Below are 18,790 nucleotides of genomic sequence, written 5' to 3'. Positions count from 1 at the left end.
TTAATAAAGTAGTCATAGGACCTAATAGAGTAGTCGTAGGCATGAGTAAAATAGTCCTAGGAATTAGCATTGCAGTCCTAGGACTTAGAAAAGTCCTGTCTGTTAAAAGAAGAAGATAAAAATAAAGAACCTGAGCTTTCCAGACCTTGTAATAGAGATGTCAGGCAGGTAAATATCTCAGGATGCCATCAGCTGATTTTGATGATGGACGCCTCTATCAATGGTCATAATCAGGAGAATCCAGGGATAGCCCCCACATTCACCTTAGAAACACCACGAGGATCCAGAAATCTTCATCTCTGCTTTTGTGTGAGTCCTTGTTTGTGTGTTTTGCTTGAAGTGGAGAAATTAGCCGAAGCTCTGAAGTGGACAGTGCTATGTCCAGTTTTTTCTTACCTTCCCATATAACTGCTTGGGGTTTGAACTGTGTTTAGTTTGGATGTAACATCTTTTAACAGAGTTTCTCCTCAACATTTTGGCATACTACTGTGCAAGTCTTTTTTATACCATAGTATCCCACACTGTCCCCCCCATACAGGGGACTCTCGTCAAGAGGAGGTCAAACAAATCAACGTGAACTTTCCAGTTCAATTAAATCTAGCAAAAACAAAGCAGTTTACAGATATCAAGTAACAAATTGCCAGTAAGAGTCAATAAAGTCATTTTGAGGACACGAATAACATCACAAGTATTTGAAATGTGTTCAGCCTTCACTGGATGTAAACAGTCATCTGAATTCTGTGTTTTTCAAACTGTACACGCAGTCCTCAATGGGCATTTTCCTGCAGCAGAGGACCAAAGCAGACATGATGAAGCTCAGCAGCAGGCGCCACATCGCCTCCATGTCCAGAAGAAAGATCCATCACTGAAAGCCGCCGACTCATCACACAAACTGAAAATCAGGAAAAGAGTTCTCAGTTACAGAAAGTCTGGGGACAGGACACTTCAGTTCTAACCACAAATCTTTACCTGCATTAGTCAGGTGAGGTAAATCAGCCAATCACATGACAGAACAGACTCCAGACTGAAGAGGCGGGTCATTCCTCTGAGCCATGACGTCCAGGCTGCAAAACAAGCAGAACTTATTTAGAACAACAGCACCATGAAAAAAGGACTCAGATAAGTGTAAACAGAAATATGGAGGTCAGCTGGAAATTCAGCTTCGAAAGTCTAAAACAGGGAGCAGATCACCTCTTAGATGGTCTGAAAGCAGCGTCGGTCTCTGAATGAAAGCTGCGGACCTCATCCAGTTCATCGATGGTGAGGGCACTTCCAGGTTCACTGTGGCTGGTTCTCACTGGTGGGCAGAGATTTATGGCTGGTGTGGAGTTACTGCAGGAGACATGACTGGTTGCAGGAACAGGGTTCCCATTGGGGTCAAGGGAGTCCTCCCTTTTGTGGCAGGGCTCTTCATCATTCAGGGAGGAGGACTGGACTTGGATGCTGGGCAATGGGAGTGGGGAGGTGGTGGGCTCAGTTTGGGACAGCTGCAGTTTCTTCATGTGGTGGACGACAGAAGCAGCATGGAAGGCTTGCTGGTGGAAAACGCAGAAGAAAACCAGTCACACTGCTTCCTACGTCTAACTAGAACATAACAGTAGTTACCAACCACTGTAAAACCTGGTTGGCTTTACACAAAAGAAAAAAAGTGAACTTAAAAAACTTGAGAGAGTTTAATGAACCGAATTGATGTTTGTAGAAGTTAAATGAACCTGATAAATCTGTGTTTGCTGTAAGTTCATGAGGTTGTGGAGGAAACTTGATGTTATAAAATCCATTTAAATTAGAAGAGAAATCTTGTTTTTATTTCCATCCTACATGATGGTTTTTTATTCTATTTTACTCAAAGTAAGCGATGAAGTGTAAATAGTTGTTGCTTTGCAGCAGGAAGTTGGTCAGACTCCACTTCTAAGTTACGCTGCAGCAGCTTCCTGCATAACTGGTATTAAACACAGGGATGACCAGAAACTAAAGAGCAGTCACATGACATTAACAACAATAATTCATCATCATAAATCATCATTCTACCAGCTAAACTGTATTTTTATGTCTGGAACATGTCTAGTCACTGAAACTATGGTGGCAGGTGAGGACTGGTTCCCTAACAGCAGGAGATCATCAAGAAGACATGAGATTATGTTTTATATTCCTATTATTTGATATTTATTATATAATATGTTGTTATTTGTCACAACTGTGAGAAAGATGAAGAAAACTAAAGAAAAGAAACTGTGAGCCATTTTAGTTTGTATTAGAAAACGGACATGACAGTTTATTTCTGATATTTCGCCTCTTAATCAATAGAAATCGTTTTGTTTCATTTGAATTATTGATCAATCAAATATATATATTTTAAAAGTACTGGGTAATTTCAGCAATCACTCAGTTCCCAAAGTAAAAGTGAAAGTAAAAGTAAAATTTTCACACAATGAATTATCTCTAATTTATTCTTAATAGAAGTCAACAACAAGAAAAGTCTCCACAAAATTAAATTTTACTAATAGCATTTACTATAATATAAGGGGGGGACGACTCATATCACGTAAGATGTGCAGGAAAGTTCTCACATTGTAAAAAATCCGCATTAAAAAAACCTGTAATATTCCATCAGCTGGGCCACAATAAAACATACTGTGTTTGTTTGTTTAATTTTGGCTTTTAATGTTTAAAGAAAGACGTTATTATTTATAATCACAATTAAATTACGTATGTTCAACATGTTCTGCAAAAATATCAAACATTTCTCTAAGAATGACGTAAGATTGCTATTTTACGGGAAATTATTTTAATTAGTGAGTATGTTATTACATAAATGATATCACTTATTATATCTGATTTAACATTTTATTTAAAAGATGCGTTAGAATTAATCCTCTGCTTTTAACTCATCTCTTGCTATCATTTGGAGATTTTTTTAAGTATTTTTTTATTGAAATTATGACCAGTTTGAAAATGCATTTTCATGTGAAATTAAATTATAATTTCTTTTCAAAATGGAAGCATTTTTTCAGTTACAGGTCTTTCGAATTATTTTACATTAGACATGTAAATTTGCAGTTTATTTCTGTATCTTTTTTGTATTTCCCTGTAATAATAATAATAATAATAATATTTTTTTTATAAATATAATAAATAAAAAGTAAATATATATTTTTTAATAAAAAGTAAAAGCCCAGTTTGTGAGTAAAGCGGACAGCAGTGGTGTTCCTCACCTTCCATTTGGATGTGGCAAAGTTTCTCTCCAGCTGCTCGGAGACGGAGTGATAGATGTCCATGTTTTTAGCTGTGTCTCCAGCAATCCTGGAAACATGTCAGGGATACAAGTTAGTGTGGAGACAAGGAAAAGAAGCCAAAGAGCATGTGTGTTGCAGAGATTAGGACTCACCAGGGGTGTCTGAGAGCTTGTTCAGTGGTGAAGCGTTTTGTGGGGTTTTTCTCCATCATATTCCTGATAAAGTCTTTGGCTGTGGACACATAAGACAGACAGCTGTTAACATCAGTCTACTGACATTAACTGTGATACACATGTAAACTCCTACAGTATTATAGAGTTAAATATTTCATCTACAGATAATACAATTTTTTTTTATTAAAATCCTCAACATAAACACCCATGAAGCTCGGTGTTGGGACATGCATGTACGTCTTTAATGATGAACATCTTCAGTGTTGAACCTCAGCAGATACAGTCAGGACACTATACGTATCAAAAACCAGAATGGGGACCAAAATGTGACCTCAGCAAACTGCAAATATCATGACAATAGCATGTAAATGGCCGTTGGGTCGGATCTCCTGACTGGATGCTTTAACACACAACCTCAGCTTTGCAGATGGAAATAAGTGAAAAGTCAAACAGATGTAATGTTTGCTGAAAATAACTATTTGCATTAGAACTTTAACATTTCTTCTTCATTGTAATGCTTTGTTGTTTTTTTTGTTTTTTTTTAAATGCCTCTCAGTGTTGGCAGGGATGAAAGATATTTCAATTGGACCAATTTTCCACACAAATTCTGAAATCCTGATGGTTTCTTTAGGTCAGGGAGGCAGCTAACATGGCTGGGAATGGCAGCTTATTTAACTCCTCTGGAAGATAAGTGTTGTCATTGCTGATTTTGTATCTGGGGTAATTATATCTGTCTTAATCCAGCAGGTCAAACCTCTATACATGTCTTCAAGGAGTTATGTCACTTTGCTGTTCTATATCAGGCTAATCTTAAAGATTACATGAGCAAATCCTGCTCTATACTTAACTGAGGCTGCACTCAGCCCCCATTGACAATTTTGTTGCACCATAAACTGAGTCAAACACAACTCAATGTTTTATTATAGGTCTGTAGTAAAATCCACTTTTATTAAAGTTGCTTAACAAGTGTGGAGGATTTTCCCAAGTTAAATTGCAGGAAGAAACATGTGTTGGTGCCACATTAACTTCCACCTGTCTGAGTAATGCGTTTCCATACCTGACTCAGAGATGTCATCCCAGAAAGGTGAATGGAAGGCGTATTCAGCCCTCATGATCTTTGAAAACAGACGAGTTTCGTTCTCCTCAAAAAATGGAGGGTAGCCGGAGAGCCTGTAGAGAGAGTGCACCAAATCTCAGCATGTCTGCAGACCTTGGTTCTGCGTCTCTTCCTTTTATCTACTACACTGCATAGAGAAGTCCTCACAGAGAGTAAAGAGAAGAAAGTCTCTAAATACAGATTTCTGTCATATGGGGTTAAAGTGCATTTGTGAGAAAACACTGATGGATTCCTACAGTCATGACAAGGTGTCAGATGGTGGAGTTTTGTCACTTCTTTTTGGATTTCTAAATGCCTTTGAACTGGTTTTCCTCCACACTTATTTGATGAGTTCCCACTTTTCTTTCCTGTTTGGTCTGATTGTTTTTAAACTCTGAAGTCCATCTTTCCATTCCTGTGAGGTGATTTATTAACCCTCACAGGGAACTGGTGGACGTGATTATGTTTGGTAGAAGAATAGCCTAAAAATCTCTGGACTCATGACTCAAAACTGTAAAAAAACAAACAAAAAAAAAGAAATATAACATTTTTCTGTATTATTTCATAGTGTGTTTTTTTGTGTATCTTATAAATATGAAAAATACCAATACAATTATGAAAATACACAGCAAGTTTACATGTCTAATGTAAAATAACAAAACAACTGCAACTGTGAAATCACATAAAATTTAATTTCTCAGAAAAGGAATGTCAAAATACATTTTCAAATTTCTCATCATTTTAATAAAATGTAATTAAAATAGTTTGTTATTTTAATGTGAATTTATTTGCACGGTCAATTTTCATTATCCTAAATCAAGTGCACACACAGTATATAGAAATAGTGTGGGCCTAGAGATTAAAGAGGTGGGGCTGGAGGACCCAGGAGAAAATCCCCAGACTGGCAACAAAGGTGAACCACAGTGGGCCCTTGAGCAAGGCCCTGAACCCTCAACTGCTCCCTGTGGTGCTGGAATTCCAGACATCCCACTGCCCCTAGTTATAACTAGGGATGGGTTAAAAGTAGAGAACCAATTCCCCAACTGGGATAGTAACTGTCCCAACAAAATGTTTAATGGGTAAAATAACATTTTATTACATTTTGACTAAATAGAAGAATCTTCTTTAAATTTACATAATAAAACCAATTATTAATAACTATATTCAGTCATAGTTTTTACCAAATTTAAAGGTAATCTCATTATCATACATGATAACATCTTTATTAAACATTAAAAAGCCAAAATAAAACAAAAAGATTTCACGTAAACGCAGAAATTGTATCTTTATTATGGAGTTCTACAGTGATTTTAGGATTTGGTTTTTTTTTTGTTTGTCTGTTTGTTTTGTTTTGCCACAGTATTGTTTTGCTGCGCCTTTAGATGACAGAATATTACTGTTATTTGCTTTGCCTCTTCTGGGTCTAATCCTTGTCTGTTAATTCAGCTTCATACTGGTTCTGTTGGGAGTAGGTTATGATTTTCTCTGGGATGATTATTAGGAATTTGTTAAATCTGTGGACCTGCCACTGGGAAGTGTCAGAGTAAATGTGTACGTATTAGAGGAAATGTGCTTACAGGATGTAGGTGATGACTCCGATTGACCAGCAGTCCACTGTTTTGCTGTAGGGTTTCTGAGCCAAAACCTCAGGGGCTGTAAAATGACACAAAGGTGGAAAAATTGTCTGAAGTGAGGATTATTCTCAATAAACATGTCAGGCTGCAGAGATGGGCTGAACAAACCCCAGCACAGAAGCTCCAAACACACAGTTTGACATTGCAACTCGATGCGGTCGTATTTAGATAAAATATGGAATTAATTCTGCACTTGTATACAATTTTAGTAGAATTGTCCACATCAGTCATGTTTATCATTCAAAGTGAAAGTCAAGTCATGTTTCTGGGTGGAATCTGGACACCTGACTGAAGTTTTTCCACATTCCAGCTGTAAATAAAAAGTGTTTACAACTTTTGATGGTATAACTCACTGCCTTAAAATGGCTGAAATGTGAGAAAGGCAAGCAAAGATAAGTAAAGAGCTTCTTGTGGTGTCTAACAGGCTCAGATTAGCTCCTGCAGCTTTAAAGACAACCCGTCGAGGCAGATTTGTAGTTCATTTACAACAAATGGCATGAAAGGAGTTAATAGAAATTTATTCTTTCAGTTATCTTTTCTGTGATGTGAGCATTTTTAAGCTCAACATCCAGACTGTGCTTCAGCCAGCTTCTGTTCTGTTTCATTTTAATGTCTAATTGAGTAAATTTTATTTTTCTTTTGATCGGAATCAGTCAGCTGTGATGTCACCCAAATAGCAGCGATGCATACACATGATATATCGTAATCTAACACACCTACTAACTACTGCAAAATCTGCTGTGGGTGAAAAGTTCCCAGATATTGGAAGAATTCTCAGTATGCATCCGATCAGTCTCTTTGTTTACGGTATCCCATGATGCACATGTGAGCGTTTAACAGGCTGAACACAGTTACAACATTGTTTAAATTTCCATTTTCTAACTGGAATCTGGCTAAAACTGGTAGAGCTAAAACATGAACCGTTTACAAGCGCCCATTCTCCGTGCTGCAGACTGAGCATGTGCGGTATGTTCAAGTCTTCTCTGCGTTTAGCAGGTTTCAATAAAACTCCTTTCTGGACTTTTTATGTTAATGCGGATCTGAATATTCTGCTCAGATTTGGCAGAAGTCACAGCCTGATTTTAAACAGATGACTGGAGTGAGCTCATTTTGTTAAACAACTTCTCAAATAAAAACTTTAACTGGCTGAGCACAGAGACATCATAATTTAATCATGAGTCACACTGAAAGAAAATCTGCAGTTTCATTTAAATAACCGCATTTTGTAGCAGATAAACAAAGACGGAAAGCTTTCCTGTTTACTCACCAACATATCCTGGTGTCCCGCAGGCCGTGGACATCACACCATGTTCCAGCGTCTTCGACAGACCGAAGTCACTGACCATGATCTTGGCATTTTCATCCATGCTGTAGTACAGCAGGTTCTCTGGCTGCTCAGACACAAGGAGACAAAAGGAGAGCTCAGAGGGTTTCACAGACACATGATCCTGAATCTTCAGGCTAGGATGTGTTAATATCAGGTTTAGACTGAGTGAGTAATAGTCAGGGTCAGGATCATAAGATCTGAGCGATATAAAGTTTTGTAAAGTTCCCAAATATTTCTCTAACTTTTTCCATAACTTCCAGCTGTTAACATATTCCGCTCATTCAGGAGATACAGGCTGACTAGCCGATAAATCTTCCACCATTCACACAGAAATTACAATCAGAATTTGATAAAGATAAAGATAATTGCTTTACTGTCATTGTACGGCACACAGTACAAATAAACTGAGCTCTTCAATAATAGTAATAAAATAGAATAAAATAGTTATTTGTAATTGAGCCTGATTCAGGATGTAATGCAGAGTTAGTCAACTGTCCTGCAGGTTTTACATGTTTTCTACAACACACCTGATGGATTTTATTTGAGTCAGGTGTGTTGGAGAAGGAAATATCTAAAACCTGCAGGACGGTGGCCATCGAGGACTGGAGGTAAATAACGCTGATGTCATGTAATGCTTAATGTGGGAAGTAACTTTCAGAGGCATCATTTTACCATCAGAGAACAGGTAGCAGGACATTATACTCTTTATTTTATTTATTTATTTTTTCTACTTTCTCTTATTTGAATATTCTAATGAGATTTTTAACAAAATTTAGGTATCATCCACACCTCTGTGGCGTCATGCAGGCTGACTACAGGCCCATACATGAGATCGACAGACAACCCAAACAGAAATGTGCAGAGGACAGGCTGCACATCAGCAGAGATTAGAAACAGATGCAGCTTTACTGGGAAATATTTAATGCTTAATGGTTAAAAGAAACTAATCTGAAAAACAATCCACCAAAGCTGGATGGGAGCTGGATGGAAGATGGAAGTCTTCTTGAAAACTGAACAACACCATGTTTTCTGATGGCACGCTGTGACAGACGGCAATCGCCGAGGTGTTTCAATCACACCAGGCTCAAAATAAAGAAACACAATTTTTTTTATGATAGTTTATCCAAATATCATGTTTCTGACAGTCCTGTTCATAGAAGTGTAATACCTTTAGGTCCCGGTGCACGATGCTGTTTGCATGCAGGTAGCTGACAGCCTGCAGCACCTGTTTGATCACTTTGCTGGCGTCCTTCTCTGTGTAAACACCCTTGTCTAAAATGCGATCAAAAAGTTCCCCACCAGAGACCCTGCACATGCACACAGACACACAAAAGAAGAGTCAGAATCTTCCTCTAAAAGTTTCCGTTTTAGTATTGAATCGAAGGTCTTAGAAAAACAAACATCCTGAAATATGAGTTAGGTAACTACATCAAGTGATTTTCTTTCTTTCTTTATGTTTCCTTAAAGATTTTGACTTATATGAGGAACAAAACCGAGTCAGACTCATTTTAGCACAACAAGCTAAAAACATCCACCTCACACCAAATAGCAGGGAAATAAATTCTTCATCTCAGCTTAAAAAAACAAGTAAACACGATGTACATGTAGATAAAAAGTCCCTTATAAAAAGCATCAGTGTGAGCTTTGTTCACCCTTATTTGAGGGTCACAGAACAAGATATCAGACAAATGATCAGTATAAATACTTACAGTTGCATAACCAGGTAGTAATGTGTCCGGCTCTCGTAGAAATCCTCCAATCCCACAACGTTCTCATGTTTTATCCTGTAACAGGGAGAAATGTTGCAGATTCTGTCTGGTTGAACCTTGGACAGTAAGAAAACATGGAAAGCTGTGCAGCTGCGAGCAACTTACCTCCTCAGCACATTGATTTCATTTTCCAGGTTGCTATGAGTGAGGTGTTTTTTCTTCAGACATTTCAGGGCATAAAGTTTTCCTGTTGTCTTCTCCCTCACCATGAAAACCTCCGAAAATGACCCCCTGAGCAAAAGAGCAAGCACAGAAGCAGAAGGTGAAATGACATGGAGACAAAAGCAGGTAAGAAGACAATAAAGATATGACTTTGCACGTACATATAAAACAGGAAATTACAAATAAACACATCTGCAATGTTACCAGAAGGACCCCTCTCATGGTGGTCAGGTCTGTTTAAAACATTCAATTTAAGGATGAAGCACACAGAGAACTTTGTACATAAAACAAGCACATTTCAGATTTATAAAATTCTGAAAAACTATCAAGTATTTAATCTGTCTGTAAATACAACTTAGCAACACTGACGTCAAAAATGGCTTCATTTGTTATGAAGTTCTGTAAATTAAATTGAACAATTGGAATTTTGCATGACTTTTTTTGTTGTTGTTTTATTTGTTTTGTTTTTGTTTTTTCATTTAAATAATCAGAAAAGAGACATGATTTAAAAATGATCATTTTTATATTCATAATCCCAATTGGTATTAGTCGCTTTGTTTCCTAGAGCAGTGTGCTGCCATGTTTCGACACGTGGGGACGAAGCTGTAGGAGGAGATAGCCGTCAAAGTTTGGAGCGGAAAAGGAATAATAATAATAATAATAATAATAATAAGCGGAATAAACGCAGAGCGATAGCAATATGTTGCCAATGCCTTACAGCATTGGCACCCTTAAGGGCCTTGCTCTCATAGAAGTCCTCCAATCCCACAAAGTTCTCATGTTTTATCCTGTAACAGAGAGAAATGTTGCAGATTCTGTCTGGTTGAACCTTGGACAGTAAGAAACATGCGTGGGGACGTTAAGGGCCTTGCTCAGGGACCCAGAGTGGTTGATCTCTGTTCGCAAACCAAGGACTTGAACCCAGGAATGAGGAATTATGAGTATAAACCAGTTTAACAATAAAATTAAAAACACTTACAGTGCGGTATATGGAATAGGCATAGTGAAAAATATTTTAAAGATTGGTAAATATAGATAGATAGATAGATAGATAGATAGATAGATAGATAGATAGATAGATAGATAGATAGATAGATAGATAGATAGATAGATAGATAGATAGATAGATAGATAGATAGATAGATAGATAGATAGATAGATAGATAGATAGGTCAAAATGTCCTCCAGTGAGGAAGTGAAAACATTTATTTTCTCATGTCTATGAATGAAGTCTGCATGGCAACTTTTAACTTATCTTGCTTTTATTTATTTTAATTTAATTTCTGATTATATTGTCATTTTGGTATTTGTTGCAGCTTTTTACTACTTTTTAATGCTTTCTTTGCATCATCTGTAATGCTTTTTATGTTTTATTTAAAGCACTTTGAACTGTCTTATACATGAAATGTGCTATACAAACAAACTTGCCTTGTCTTGCCTTCATTGCCTCTAAAAAGACATTGTGTGGAAAGACGATAATGAAACTCAATCTGTGGATGGTGCAGAGAGGTATGACCTTTGGGTGCTTAATTAGTAACTTAGAAACCAACTTCTCAGAAAGCACAGTTATAACAAGGAGGATTCTGACTTATTATATTTGTTTAATCACCAGATTTATGAATGAGGGTTTCATTCCACTGTGTTTACAGAAGTAAATATGGATGCTTTGCATATTTGTGTATCAAATGTGGTCAGAGAACCAACAAAATTATGTCCAATTGATTAATGAAATGATTGGACACTGCTGCATGACCCTTCCACCGGCACATAATTGTGACATTTGTCTCACTTCTGTGCCATTAAAGTTGGATGAAATGCGATATTACTGTTCGAACTGAAGTTGTTTAGACACAAATCAGCTGCATATCTGATTTAGGACCACATATGACAGTGACATGGGTCAGATTTAAAAAAAAAAATAAAATAAAAAAAAATACGGATTTGTGCAGTTTAGACTGTCATTAAAAAAATCGGATGAGTCACATATGGGCAAAAAATTGTAATCACTTGTACTTAAGCCAAAAGACTCTTCAAAATTTTGCTGCGCTTGCATAATGACGATAAAGATAGTAAAACGGTAAAGATTTGAGATCTTGATTCTTGAATCTTGACCCCCTGCCAAGGCCTCCCAGTGCACTTGTATTTATTTTGGTAAAAGAATATTAAGAATAGAAAATTAAAAATATCATTAAATAATTTAGTTAAAAATTTAAATACACACAAAACCTTGATTTTATACTATTTTAATCATGGTTGTGTCTCAGCCATGACAGTTTACTGGTTGACACACACACATAACGCTGGTTTTATCACTACCTTTTGCAGGATGCTGCCTCTGTCGTACGTGCACGTTCACCACAAAGTGCTCTAGAATGTCTGAGATTCAGGTGGCTATGGCTTTACACTTTTTGTAGTAGAAGATTGCATGTTTTCTTTAATTAACCCTTTAATGCCATCTGTATCACATTTATTATGTACACATTCTAAGACCTATTTCATCACTCTATGGTACAAAAGTAAAAGTCTGTTGTAAACAAACTGATACTTGTCTCCTGCTCTAAACCAGGTAAACAGCTGATTTATCTCACAGTTCTGAAAGAAAATGTAACATTCAGGGATTTTTAATCCACAGATTAGTCATTTTTATTTTATCTTGATTTTTCTTTTAAGTGAAGCCGTCCTAACTACCTTACTGCTTCATTTTACTATGATGACTAAATGCATTGCAGTTCATGTGAAGCTCTGCTGGATTTACGCAGTAAGTGAGCTGACTCAGACTAGGTGTCTCATGTTTGCATCAGCATGCACCTGTTCGCGCCACCTCCCTTTACACTCATTCAGCTCTGAAGCAGTCAGTCAGACACATAATCCTCTAACGAAGTGGTGCTAGGATGTTCCTGCACTGCTGCTCTGACGTCAGCACACACACATGACTCATTCACAGCCAGCCGAGCAGTAAAGCAGCTTTCACACTACAGGACACATTCTCCATCAGTAGACTGTTTGTTACAGGTGACTGTGATTAATGAAATAAACATGTTGTGTCAGCTCCTGATGCAGATAAACAAAAACATTAACCTGCTGGAAAACAGATGCCCCTGCAGGTTTCAGTCTTTTTTATACCGACTAGGTGGGAAACCTCGGTGTTAGTTAATATTTGTTTAATCTGAATTAGAAATTAGAAATATTATGATTTAAATCGTAATTTTATTCAGTTGCACAGTTTTTGATATTCTTAATGAGAAACTAATGGAAAGACATAAAACAAATAGCTGAAAATTAAACAAAAGCATTTAAAATTGTCAAGAATCTTGAGATAAAATGTTTGCTGTACAGATTTTTTTTCATCTGCATCCCACTGGTTAAGGATGACATATCCAGAAAGTTCTAAAGATCATTATTTAATGAGATGTATGCAGCCCAGTCGTCCTTCACCAGCAGCCTCTGTGGTGAGCAGATTACAAACAAGAGGGCCCATTGATAAAAGCAGCTTCCTGGCAGACGATGAACAGGATTATCCTCAGCTGATCTCAGACTGCTCACTGGGAAGATGCAAAGGAGTGTTCTCAGTCCTCTAACTGCTCTCTGTGTTACCAAAATTTTTATCCTAAATGGGGGATTTGTGCAATACTTCTTTATGATTTCTGCTGTGTGGCTGTTGATTATCTGTAGATTACAGTGGTTTGCTGAAACGTTGCATGGTGTATTGATGTTGTCAATGTAGCTATCGTATTGCATCGCATCACACCACATCACATTGCATCACTGCTTCTTTTTGTATCGTATCGCATAATTTTACATCACTTCACTTCACGTTGCTTTGTTTTGTATTGATTCGTTTCATGTTGCATCATATCACTTTATTTCGTATTGTATCGCATCACTTTGTGTCATGTTGTATTGTATCATATCATTTCAAATCGAATCACTACGTATCTTATTGTATCATATTATTTTGTATTGCATTGTTTCATATTATATCGTATCATGGTGTATCGTATTGAACGTATCATATCATATCATTTCGTATCATATCATATTGCATTGCTTCCTTTCATTTTGTTTCGTATCGTTTCATTTTGCATTGCATCACATCACTTTGTATCATATTGTTTTGTTTCATAACGTATCGAATTGTTTAGTTTTGTATTGTAACATTTCATATTGCATCGCATCACATTGTATTGCATCATATCGTATCGTATCTCTGAAACAGTGGTGGAAATCTGGAAAGTAACTGATGATGATTCACATCTTTTCTTATTATATATATTCAGTCAGACATGTCATGTTCTCCTGGAAAAATGGTCACATGATGTTTCTTGTGGATCCACATCCATTCAAACCAGCTTTTCTACATGACATATATAAACCTGATCATCCTGCTGTGAGGTCCATCCCTCCTTCAGAAACATCATTTGCTTTTCCATCAACATTCTATCAGCTATACTTACGATCCCATTTTCCCTTTGAAGTCAAACACATCCTTGATGTTGCTGATGCTTTTCTTCCAGCTGCAGATGATTTCCTTCCGCCCCATCTTGGCTCTGACGTTGCCGTAGACTCCTGAAGCAGAAATTACAATAATTAATTCTAATTTTTATCATTCAGTAAATTTGTGAAGCACTTTGGCAAGAGGAAGAGTTTCTAACTAACTCCTAACTAACGGTGTTGGCTCTTCTCTTGACTTTCTTTACAACATGTTGATGAAGAGAGTTTATCATCATAATTCCATTTTTTAAATGTTTTAATTCCCTTTATTTATGGTGTCCTTCACATCTCAGAGTAAATAATGACATGACCAGATGCAAACTTATTATATTTTGGTTTCCAGGATACGTATTTCCCTGAACCTGGACCCTGTTCCATCATACTTTGAGGAGTCACCCAGTTTCCCCTTTTCTGGTTATATAAAAAGCTGCATGTCCAGAACGGGTTAGCTCTCCTAGTAAAGCCTGTTTGTACCTATCAGTTACACAAGATTCAAAAATGTCGAGGATTAGAGAGATAAATAGCCGGTTGGTTAATCTTCCCAGCCATCCCACCCTCCCTCCTCCTCCTCTACCTCGGCTCCTCTTCTCCTCCCTTGTGTCAGCTGTGGGAACAGATTAAGGGCTGATTCTCTGACAAGACAAAAACTGGGTCGTTTTTCAGGTCTGACCATGAAAAGTCAATGAACTGTGGGCTCCCAAAACCCTTTAGATGCTCCCAAAAACATCAACTTTAGATGTTCTGTTCTTGGAAGACTTCATTTTTTAACAAGCACACATAGTTCTCCAAATATATCCCAGAAAAGTTCTTACAGGTTTAATTCAGTGAAAAAATTGTCTAAATACAGATTTAAGCTTTAAACTTAGTTCTCTAAAGCCATGAATGCTATTTTTGTTCTTCACAAATTCGACTTTTTGCAATTTAAAGATGAAGAAAACAAAACAAAACAAAACAAAACAAAAGAAAACAAAAGAAAAACAAAATTGTAGCACATAATATACATTAATTTAGGAAATCCAACACTTAGCAAAAAAATAATAAACCTTTCCCTCAGAATGCTGCAAACTGCAGTGCTTCACTGAGTGTGCATGAGACTCAGAAATTTACAGATCTGCTTGATCTGAGGTTTAAATTTTTAACTACAATGATACAAGCAAGGGCATGGAGATCAGAAAACTGAGAAAATGATCAAGATTTACCTAAAAAAGAACAAAAAACAGTTAAATGAAGAAGATTAGTAAATGTTACCTGAGGAGCGGGATGGACACGGCTGAGTTCAGGTGTCTGAGTATGTCTCTGAACACTGTAGCTGGACTCAGGTCTTCACTGGAGGGGCGGAGCCTGGTCCATTCATCCACTGCAGGATGATGTGTTCATGTTTATTGGAAATTTTGACATTAGTTGGTTAGCAGTTGTTGTCACTTTGTAAAACAGCTACAGGCAGATTAATGCTTTTGGTTTAAAAAATTATAACCCATCACCATGTCTGACAGAATGTTTAATTTATTTTACTTTAATTCAGTTAATGAATAACAGTCAGAGAAACATCTCTGACTGTGAAGGCATCGTTTCTCTTCTACAGTCTCCTTTTTCCACCTATAGTGTGATAATGGCTTCATATTTTATTATGGCCAACACAACACTCATATTTTATTTATGTTATAATATTACATAACAGAAAATAATATTTTATTTCATTTTATTAAATTTCCATTGATTAGATCATAAGTGAAATAAATTAGAATTTTAGCTTCATTAATCTTTTTTTATAATGAAATGAAATTAAATTCAATTACTTTCTTGCTTGGAAAAAAACTAAAATTGTGATTGATTAAATACTTGTAGTAAACTGTCTGCGTGGACATGCTGTTCACTCTTTTTTTGAATCGTCTGTGTCGTATTGAACATTTTCACATGGACTCGCATGCTGAGCTGTAGTGAACAGCAGCAGCCACTGACACAACATGATGAAAATAACACGTGATTATCTCAGCTACAGATAGTCAGCATACCTGCCGGGATGACCATGTAACCAAACCATATGTCCACCAAAGCTGTGATGATGCACTTGAGTGAAGGTTAACCAGCCGAGCGTGTGTGTCTTCAGGTCACAGCACTTCCTCTTCTTTGTGTTTTAAATTTAGCACAACAACTTTGGTAGGATTTGAACTCTTTCAACACTTCAGTGTTTGTTCAGCAACATAAAGATAACGTCTGCTGAGAACAACACTTGTTTCTCAGCTGCACAGCACTGATAGCCCAGCTAAGCAGATTATATTCATGTCAGAGGCTAATTCAAAGACGTGCAACAGGCCGGTTAAATGCATCATTAGTCATCATAACTAGATGAGTATCTAGAGAGTGCAGTCAAGGATAGACACAAACTTTTCTGACTGCAAGACCAGAGAGGAGTTGGGTTAGTTAACAGCTTCATGGGTTACGTGCGGTTACAAAAGCAATAATCAGACTTAGACCCTTGTTTGAAAAAGATTTCCTAACAGATTACAGCTATACTGTCAAAGATGACAGAGAGAAGCAAAGAAGGATTAATACAAAGAGCTTACAGATGAATGTCTAAACACTTTTCCAGGTTTCACACGTGCTGCAGTGTTTTGCTGCCTCTTGGTGGCGGTCCCAGAAATCTGTGGAAATGGAGAAGTCAAAGTAGACAAAGATCTGCTTTGTTCTGGACTTAAACTCATAATTAAATGTCCAGATGAGCTTTAAACTGGTTCACCTGTTTTCACCATTTTTCCTCCCCTTCATTATGAAACTGGTTGCTGTTGGGCCCACTCTGCTCAAGCTCACGTTCAGCCATCAGCATTTTATCAACACGTAGCAGCATCCCTGAAGACTCTGTCTTAGCTTTGTGGAGGACAACACATTTGTCCATCTGTATTAAAAAGTACCATCTCAAAGTTATAAACAGATACATACAAGTATAAATGAGGCCTAACACACACACACACCCACACACACACACTTCTACAAAGGTGTGGTTTCTGCAAATATACAAGTACTTACTGTTATCAGGTGACTGCAGGTATTGTTTTTAACTGTGCAGTTACAATAACTGGTTCATCTGAAGAAGACACGGACCAATAAGCAGCTTTTTAAAATTGTTTAACACAAATAAAGTAATCTGATGAAACTATGAGAAGTGTTATGAGAATTCTGCTTAACAAAGAGATGTGAAGCAGCAGATTCATTTTCTGAGTTTTATTCATTGCAATTTCAATACAATACATTATATATATTTGTATATACAATATTTATATCTTGTTAAAGTGTGATTATATATTGTTTGATCATGAAACATTTCACGTTACAATGTGATAAGTTTTGTTGTTAGAACATGAAAACATACTAACGTGTAATGAGGAAACTGTTCTACTTCATGTTTGGGCCATGATATGGGATCTGCTCCCGAGAGCGGCTTATGTTGAAAATCTGAGTATGTTAGCTCTGAGTTGAGGGAAACTCTGGGTTTTCCGTTCCAGAAAGAGAGGTAAGTCTTCTTCCAAGTCTGTTACCATGGTAACTCACTCACTGTGTAGTAAGCTTACTCGCTAGCAGGTCTGAAGCTCTAAGTTTCTACCTGCCTCCTCCACCTGAAGCAGCTGTCCGACATTAGTTGTCCGCAGTAACCTGATCCTAGAGATTTACAAGCTGAGGATTTTCTGACCTCTAATAGATGATCTGTCATTTCCTGATGAATAGGCCCATCTGACTGAACAGTACTCAAATTCCCCGGCCGTACGTATCCACCATCACACATGATGATGTCCCAACAAGTTTTATGCATTGAGCTGTCTTTCTTTGTTAGACTTTTTTTCTTTATAAATGGGACCTTTCTTTATAACTCAAAAACTCAGAACATTTAGGAAAGACAACGGTGTGTAACGTCATGAGGAAAGTTCTCACACTCGTCTGAAATCATAATTACATAAAGAAGTCAGTGTAGAGATCTGCTATTAGTTCCTCTGTCGGCCTCTCTGGATCCCAGCAGACGTGTCCTCACCATCCTCTTCTTCCTGCTGTGATGAAGGAGCTCAGTCTGCTTCATGATATTTAAAAAAGAAAACATATGTGGTTAAACCTGAGAATGCTATTAGGTACTTACAACAGCAGGGTTTTAGACTGTGGCTGGAGGCTTAGTTAGATACGGGAGACTGTCCAATCATGGCCTACAACAATCTACCTTAACTTCCTGAAAGATGTTTTTATTCTTCATCTTCCGCTTCCTCCACATGTGATTTTTCCCAGTGGGATTGAACCTGAATTAAACTCAGATTTTATTTTATCCATCAATATTTAAACCAACATGTTCCAGTTTTAATCAGAATAAAGATTGTCAGAGTTTATGGAACCAACCAACTTCTGGTAGCTGATCTGGAACCAGAAACTCTGAATTGCTCAACTCAGAGTAAGCCAACAGTTTCTTTTCAGACTTAGAGTTAGCTGAGCTTGCTTTCTGAAACAGGTCCATACAGAGGTTCTACTGTTATTAAACATCTTGGATGACATTGCGATAGAAATGTGATCTTTGTATATGTTCAAACAATGTATTATCACATTTTAACAAAATATAAATCACACTATAAAAACATTTAACTTTATTATATACAACTAAGCAAATAGGTGGGAGCCTCTTATTGGATAATTACTGTATGGGCAACTATCTTTGAGCTGCAGCAAGTTATTTAACCTGAAATGAGGCAATGAGTTGCTTCTCATTTCTTAAACAAACATATAAAAAGACATCCTGTGGTCTTGGAAAAGATTTTAGTCTGTTTCAGAAGGGTCAAATCATTGGCATCAAGCAGAGGAAATATGAAAGAAGATAGCAGAAACAACTAAAATGGGGTTAAGACCTGTCCAATGCATTATTAAACACTGAATGGA

The 18,790-nt window shown here is 37.1% G+C and overlaps 1 protein-coding gene across 1 annotated transcript; it reads right to left on the bottom strand.

Annotated features, from left to right (window-relative positions):
• Nucleotides 1-583: 583 nt before the first annotated feature.
• On the bottom strand, nt 584-16,681 carry LOC121636695 (calcium/calmodulin-dependent protein kinase type 1D-like). Its single transcript, XM_041980437.1, has 15 exons — nt 16,623-16,681; nt 16,450-16,527; nt 15,134-15,242; nt 13,849-13,960; nt 9,338-9,463; nt 9,173-9,247; nt 8,632-8,770; nt 7,404-7,527; nt 6,080-6,155; nt 4,464-4,576; nt 3,386-3,464; nt 3,213-3,300; nt 1,192-1,535; nt 970-1,064; nt 584-892 (listed from the first exon to the last, which is right to left on the bottom strand). The coding sequence occupies exons 4-14, from the start codon at nt 13,932-13,934 to the stop codon at nt 1,001-1,003; spliced, it is 1,314 nt and encodes a 437-aa protein (XP_041836371.1). The 5' UTR covers nt 13,935-13,960; nt 15,134-15,242; nt 16,450-16,527; nt 16,623-16,681; the 3' UTR covers nt 584-892; nt 970-1,000.
• Nucleotides 16,682-18,790: the final 2,109 nt, after the last annotated feature.

This window comes from Melanotaenia boesemani, chromosome 3, assembly GCF_017639745.1.
Source record: "Melanotaenia boesemani isolate fMelBoe1 chromosome 3, fMelBoe1.pri, whole genome shotgun sequence".
In the NCBI taxonomy this organism is placed as follows: domain Eukaryota; kingdom Metazoa; phylum Chordata; class Actinopteri; order Atheriniformes; family Melanotaeniidae; genus Melanotaenia; species Melanotaenia boesemani.
This window is presented reverse-complemented; position numbering and strand designations above follow the sequence as displayed.

What these genes read in the sequence shown, in the direction of transcription:
- LOC121636695 (XM_041980437.1), bottom strand. Translation starts at nt 13,934, where the DNA reads ATGGGGCGGAAGGAAATCATCTGCAGCTGGAAGAAAAGCATCAGCAAC. An exon ending in CGGGACACCAGGATATGTTG is followed by an intron (nt 6,156 to 7,403) that starts GTGAGTAAACAG and finishes GTCATTTTACAG; the next exon opens with CCCCTGAGGTTTTGGCTCAG. An exon ending in TTGCCACATCCAAATGGAAG is followed by an intron (nt 1,536 to 3,212) that starts GTGAGGAACACC and finishes GTTTTCCACCAG; the next exon opens with CAAGCCTTCCATGCTGCTTC.